This window comes from Ictalurus furcatus, chromosome 16 (genome assembly GCF_023375685.1).
Source record: "Ictalurus furcatus strain D&B chromosome 16, Billie_1.0, whole genome shotgun sequence".
NCBI lineage: Eukaryota > Metazoa > Chordata > Actinopteri > Siluriformes > Ictaluridae > Ictalurus > Ictalurus furcatus.
Window position 1 is genome coordinate 28,998,639 of NC_071270.1, and position 7,500 is coordinate 29,006,138.

The 7,500-nt window shown below is 43.9% G+C and overlaps 1 protein-coding gene across 1 annotated transcript in view; it reads right to left on the bottom strand.

Moving 5' to 3' along the window:
- The window catches only part of adamts6 (ADAM metallopeptidase with thrombospondin type 1 motif, 6), a 79,231-nt gene that overhangs the window by 19,106 nt on the left and 52,625 nt on the right, over positions 1 to 7,500 (bottom strand). Inside the window, 3 exon segments of the mRNA XM_053644731.1 lie at positions 678 to 841; positions 3,982 to 4,062; positions 5,680 to 5,803. Coding sequence (XP_053500706.1) covers positions 678 to 841; positions 3,982 to 4,062; positions 5,680 to 5,803 — 369 coding nt within the window.

Sequence of the window (7,500 nt, forward strand, 5' to 3'; positions counted from 1 at the left end):
TCTTTATTCCCTCTCTCTATTCCCTCTCTCTATTCCCTCTCTCTATTCCCTCTCTTTATTCTCTCTTTATTCCCTCTCTTTATTCCCTCTCTTTATTCCCTCTCTCTATTCCCTCTCTCTATTCCCTCTCTCTATTCCCTCTCTTTATTCTCTCTTTATTCCCTCTCTCTATTCCCTCTCTCTATTCCCTCTCTCTATTCCCTCTCTCTATTCCCTCTCTTTATTCTCTCTTTATTCCCTCTCTCTATTCCCTCTCTCTATTCCCTCTCTCTATTCCCTCTCTTTATTCTCTCTCTATTCCCTCTCTCTATTCCCTCTCTCTATTCCCTCTCTCTATTCTCTCTCTCGAAGTTAATGAGAAAAAAGCAGTCTGTTACGTGTGTTCGTGAGAGACAGTAGTGAAGTGTAAACTCTGTCCTGAAGTTTTGGGAAAAGCTAAAGTTCCAGCTTCACCTCTGACTGTTACACAGTGCTGACACTGGAGACTCCTTCCCTACACGCTACATAAACACGTTTCTCCTTACAGAAAACTTCACCATATCAGCGAATAATCACCACCTTCTGATCAGGATCCAGAATTCCACAGCGCTGTGGTGTAAACATGTCTGAGACTCCTGCCTTCGTATTGATGGTGTTACCCTCCGTGCGTCCTTTAAATGACTCTGTAAACTACGTACCATAATGACCAGGTTCTCCGTGGTGGCCCCGAGCGCCTCCAGAGACTCCACCTCATCCGTCGGTCTCTTGTAGTGGAAAGCCGTTCCTGCGATGTCGAACTTGCGAGGCCAGTCGATGGTCCACGCGCCGTTGATGTAATAATCGTTTCCCTCAGATTTTAAAGCTGTGTGGGAGGAAAAGTCGGCAGGTTAATCCACCGATCCGAGACGGTTCCAAGACACTGGTTCTCCAACCGTGTCTGTGGTTTTTACACTTCACGCTATATGACACTCTGATTGGCTGTGGTGTGACCCATGATGGAGGAAAACTGATCTCTGTACAAATCCATGGAGCGAGCAGTACACCTGAGGGGAAAATCATGCATTTCTGTCTACAAATTTATGCAGCAGTTTGATGACGGAAGAAGACGGTCCCCAATGACAAACTGACCCTCTTTACTTAGCCGGCTGTCTCTAGTTGCACATAAAATAAACACACGAAGAACTGAGATGAAGCAATGTTCTGAACACAGTGGCTCGTACTCAGAATCAGCAACTTGAGTCCAGAAATGATATCAGTATTTACACAAGGAAAGTTCCTGGTATTCAGAGTCGGGTTACACAGCCGCTCGAGTCCTGAGCTCCGTATTCTGATTATTAAAGTCACCTGTGTGTAGTGTCGATCTGCTACGCTTACAGACAACTTCACTCTTCATTTTATCTGTAAAATACTCTCTCTTCTCTCTGCCATGTCTCTGATTAAGATGAACGATGGACTCTATCATATTTATATATTGAAAATTGTTCTTGATTGATCGTGGTTCCATCAAACAGTCAGACCGTGGCGCTGGACGTAACACTGCTCCTGAAATCAGGCAAGAAAAATGCCCTTAAATTCAAGATCAGGATGGAGGACAACTGAGACACGCCTCAGACAAGCTCCGCCCCATAACTCTGCATAACTCTCACAGGACTTCTGAACAGTGCTGAAGTCTGCTGTAATGTCAGAGGTCTGAGTTCTGATGTGTGTGATTTCAGAATTAGATCCTCAGTGCGCTCCTCATCCCGTCAGCAGTTACGGGTCAGTTACGCCGCACGGCCCCGAACACTACTTTACTCGAAAGAGAAGGAAGAAAAAAGCATGACGGAGAGAGTGAGGGGGAAAAAGATGCTCAGGTGAAAGTCCAGAACTGTTCCAGCAGCGTCGTCAAAGCAACAGTCCTGTCTCCAGGAACAACACACATCTCCAGATCTTCACTCCTGTCCTGATTAAGATGGAGCTAAATTGCAGGCAAGTGTTCCAGAAGTTCCCTGCTCTCGTCTGTATTAAGACTCACTTTGGTTCCGTGCCTGTCACTCCATTTAAAAAGAAGATCTTTTTTAGTTACGATAGTTTTACGACCTCTCGGTGCTGACGCAAGCGAAACTGGAAGAACAGGAGAACTCACTTGAACTGATCAGTGCTGCTGGACTGGAATATGACGGATAGAACAGTCGGAGATGCGCTCCACTCGAATTTCACCTGCAGCTTTATTGCAGAACGTCGCACTGCTCTTTAACGACAACGTTAACTTTAAATATTTATTTATTTATTTATAATGAAATTGTTTTAAGTGTGAAAATGATCACCGCAAATGTTCTGTGTGTTCTTTTAAGAAACCAGAGGAACTTTAGAGCACTAGTTAGTGTTACACTAACGACAGGCAGGAAGTGTTATTGCATCATTAAATACAACAGCCAATCAGGTTCCAATATGCAAATGACGGCAGAGTCGATAAAACCTCAGACGGAGTTACTCGGGGAAGGAAGAAGGAAGCAGACGTGTACTTTTATAGAAAAAACAGTTAACGGTTCCAGCGTTACACAGAGGTTCTACATTTCTAAAAGGGTAAACAATTCGGTTTTACATAGAACCTTTACAGAACCGCTGTAAAGAGAGACAAACTGAAGAACACTGTAAGATGCTAGATGGAGTTTTTTTTCTAAGCGTGTACACTGAAAGAGTTCCTTGAAGTGTTCTATGTAAGGCTGATAATGAGTTCCTGTGTCCTGCTCAGATGGTTAAGGGTTCTATTCTCGGTTGTAACTTTCTACATCGAACTCTTAAACGTTCCCCCAGACGGACATATCAAGGTACAATTTAGAAGAAATCAAAGAACGGTTCTACCTTCCAATAATTACTTCTGCTCTTTTTGAAATGGAGACAATCTTTGATAGTGTACAGGTTCTTAAAAAGTTCTATGGATGGTTAAGGGGTATAGTGGTACTACTTGGATGGTTCTGTCCTATTTGGATGAATAAGGGTTCCTTTAGAGGCGTAAACTGAAGAACCCTTTAGGACACTATACTGATCCTTTTATTTCTCAGAAAATATAAAAGCTCGAAGGTTATTTGAACGGATAACAGTTCTACTTGGGAATGTTTCTGAAAGAGAAACCTTAGAACCTTTAAGGAAACCCTAGATGGACAAACTGAAGAACTCCTTGCTAGTAAATGCTCTTGGGGTGGAAAAGGGCTCCTCAAGAGATGGGTAAGAGGGTTTGTGGGTACTAGTGTACTACTTTAGATGGTCACGGGTTCTCTGTTGAAAACCTTGAAGGGTTCATCTGGGAGAACAAACTGAAGAACCTTTTAGGATTCCAGACTCACAAATTATTTCTAAGATTGTGAAGTGAGTTTGTTTGAATGGATAGCGGTTCTAGCTTCCCAAAAAAGGTTCTTTGAAACTTGAAACTTTTTCTGAAAGAGAAGCCGAACCATACATCAGGCCACACGGACCGGTCCAGAACTTGTTCTTACTCCACTGCAGTGTTACTATCAGGCCACACGGACCGGTCCAGAACTTGTGTTTAAACCACATCTTACAGGTTCTCTAATAAACCTCAGTGTCTGTACAGACGACTGCACGCTGTCCCAACCCCGACGTCACCCGCACGCACAACCAAACCCAACAATCTGTCACACACTTGGCCGGATTAATGTTTGTCCTCCAAACAGCGTAATTGGATGTGGAGTCGATTGTTTTAATTAGAGACACGGCTGTGGAGGTGAAAGACTCTATTCATCCTGCAGCCATGAGAAAGAGAAGAAACGCTGTCTGTCACAGAAATGTACATTTGCACCTGCAGGAAACGAGCCAAGAGAACTGCATGACTGCCAGTGTGTGTGTGTGTGTGTGTGTGTGTGTGTGTGTGTGTGTGTGTGTGTGTACACACCCTTTCACAGAACCCTCTGTTCCTCACTTGAATGCAGAACTATGTCTAAGGAAATGACTTCTCCACGCAGCCATGTGTGCTCATGACCAGCACTTCAACAGAACACTCACCGATGTAGTTCTTCGACATGGCCACCTCCCGTATCTCAATGTGGACGGAACCTTTAGGAATGTGGACAACTTCCATATATCCTGTAAAATTAAACGTCTGTATCATTATTACAGCCATAATATTTTAAAAAAAAGACTGAGTACAATAATATTTTGCAGTAAAGTGCAGAGCGACGCGGGTGTTAACGGTCCCGCTCTCTGATTTAACGTTCTACCCAACACCTCGAAGGGTTCTCCTAGAGGGACAAACCGAAGAACTGTTTCGCATAACAGGCTGACCTTTCATTTCTCAGATCATATAGAGTCTAAACTTCTTCACATGGATAACAGTTCCAGCTACACAAAAGGAGTTCGACTTGGAATCTTTTCTGATAGAAACCAAAGAACCCTCCGAGAACCCTCCGTGTACTCTTAGAAGAACAGGGTTTCTCAAGATTTATTGATCTACAGGGTACTAATTTCCCAAAGATGTCATTATTTATTTATTTATTTTTAAAAAACCCCGTCACATCATATTTTTTTTATCTGTTTATAGTTACATTTAATGTTGTGAAGTGAGTTAGTTAGAATAGTTTTTATTCCGTTTATCACCAGTGGAGCGCGCGCTGTACGCGTCCCTGTGAACGGGCCGTTACTATAGAAACGATAACGTATCAGAGCGAGTGCATTAATATAAACCTGCGCTGCTGTCAGAGCCGCTGTTCTAGAGAACTAATCACCACCTTCTGACCAATCACAGTCCAGAACTCAGCAGCGCCGCGGTGTAAAGATGAATCTCCTGGCTATCATATAATGTTCTAGAAAGTGCTTTTCTTTATTGTAAACATGGAGCGAGATGAGACAGAGGGAAGGAGTTCAGAGTTCAGACTCTGAAGGCAAAATCCATAATAAGAGAAGGATGTACGGCCGGAGAAGCCCTCTCTCCCCTCTCGAAGGTTTCGGGCGGTTTACTAGCTATACCTTAAAAGGAGAAAATGTTCTGGTGCTATAGAGATGGCTCTTGGACTCTGATCCACATCATCACATGAGCGATATTAGACGCTTTATTCTTTCCCTCGGTGCATGATGCAATTAATACTCATGTATATTGTGTTACTGCTTCTATTTTGACAACTTGTTTCTCAACCAAAAACATAAGCTTTATCACTGGGTGACAGCACATACAAAAAAAAGAAGAAGAAAGAAAAATGTAGAGTTTGGCAAGCGCGCTGCTCTGGATGTGTGTCAGGAGTCCGAGCCAAAAAAACAGCGCTGACTTGTGCACTCTGCGCTCGCTTCAGCAGGGACGTCTGTTGCGGAAAGCGATTAAAAACTTGTCGCGTTTGGCAGGAGTGTGGAGCGCTCGGTCTGAGGGGGATCGGAGGAGTGCGCTCTCTCTCTCTCTCTCTCTCTCTCTCTCTCTCTACTCCTTTCATTCCACATCCTCGCTCAGAGGAGATTTCCACGCATGGCCGGTTTCTACATGCTGTATTTTTCAGACTAAATGGCCTTATAGGGGCTGCCTGAAACAGATCGGCGGCCCTGAGCTCCAGCCAGCGCACCGCACTAATCTGCCTTATAACTCACTGCTTGGAAATGGTTATGACATCACATGTGTGCTCAGGGAGAAGAGTTAGTCTTGGCTAATCGGTGCCGTTTGGCTAGCTGTTTTTGCTCTCGTGATGGTTTCCTGAAAGCTGGTGCATGGTGAACACTGACCTCCTCTGGGTAGCGAGTCATTGAACAGGCCTTTAATGGTCTCACATGTGCTGCCGTCTCCTCCACACACACGGCATATGTCCTCTCTGGCGTCCGAGCCCAGGATGTTGTCACAGCCCACATGCTGGAAACACACACCCACACACACACACACACACACACACACACACACAGATGCTGTCAGAACATTTTGAATGCTGAACAAACACACTTGGTGAAGTGTTCTCTGGGTAAAATACTCAGCAACAGCAGCACGAGATATTTAAAGTTAGCGTTAAAGATCACAAAGGTAATTCCAGAAGGCGTCTCTAAAAAAAAAAAAAGAAGACACTTTAAGGAGACACTGTTTTTGAGATTTATTCCTTTTTCTGTGGAACTCTACCACAAAGGGAACCTCCAGCGTGAGCACTAACAGGTTCTCGGTTTCTCTCTGGATGCTCCTGCTGCTTTAAATCCTCCCACTGTAATTTTTGCTGGCTTTCTTCGCCACATAAATGTTGCCTGTTCTCCAGACTGATGTTTCATGGAGAACAGCTTGCTTCCATCCTCCGTATTAAATGACACCGGGTGCGTGTGTGCATCACTTTTCCAAATATGTGTACGCGGATTCGCCACAAACACGCACCGACACCGGATTCTGTTCGTCTTGTCAGCTCATTCTTAACAATTTCCTAATATGCACACACACACACACACACACAAAACCTCCACAGCGCTGCCAGTTCATTTTATTAAACAAATAATATTGTAAGTGATTTGTGTATCCTGTTCAATTTGGCATGTCTGGCTAACAAAACATCCAACAATACAATCAGAACCAGAAGCGTCCTGTTCAGAGAAGAACCTCGCAGCCTCCGTTAGTTCTACAAAAACTTTCTGAAGGTTTCATGCTGCTGCAGTTACGACTGCTTCAGAGACCGGGAGGTTCTGGTTAACTGCATTGCTTTTTCATCTTCAGAACTCAGAGCCTCGGAGAACAGTACGGGGGTAAAGACGCTTTATCAGGAGCGCGAGCTGATCGCACAAAGAAACGTGGACGTAAATATATATCACGACGGAATTACGGATTTGGAAGCGTTCCTTTGTTTATTCCAACGTTCTCTTATCCAAGCAAACACGTAAGGAGAGACGACTGGACAAATATTACAAATATCACTGCATTGGCAGCGTTTCATTTACAGAAAGAAGTCTAGAAAGATAGAAATCAAAGTTAGACGAAATGTCAAACAGCTGGAGATATAAGTGCAGATGTTAGGTCAGTGTTTACGTGGGGAAAGTTCCTGGTGTTCAGAGTCGGGTTACGCAGCTGCTTCAGTGGATTTTCTGAGCTCTACATTGGGATTATTAAAATCACCTGTGTGTAGTTCTCACCGCTGAGATTTTTTATTTTTGCCAGATTTATCTTGAGTAGAAGTAACTGAGACGGGGTTTTTCAGTAGCGTCTAGACCAGAGGCGTCCAATCTGATCCGGAATGGGCCGGTGTGGGTGCAGGTTTTCATCCTGACCAAGCAGAAGAGGTTAGAACAGGTGGAATCAGGCGTGGCTCTCACTTGAAAACCTGCACTCACACCGACCCTTTGCGGATAAGATTGTACGCCCCTGGTCTCCATCGCCTTTAAATTCAAACACTCACCTTTAGACCCGAAAAAACAAACAGAGAACGGATAGAAAATGCAGACTGAACAATGAATTAATATTGTCACATATATATATATAGATAGATAGATATATATAGATACTAGCCCAGGCTCTTGTTATCTCAAAGCTGGACTACTGCAACTCACTACTCTCGGGCCTCCAGCCAGCTCCATCAAATCCTT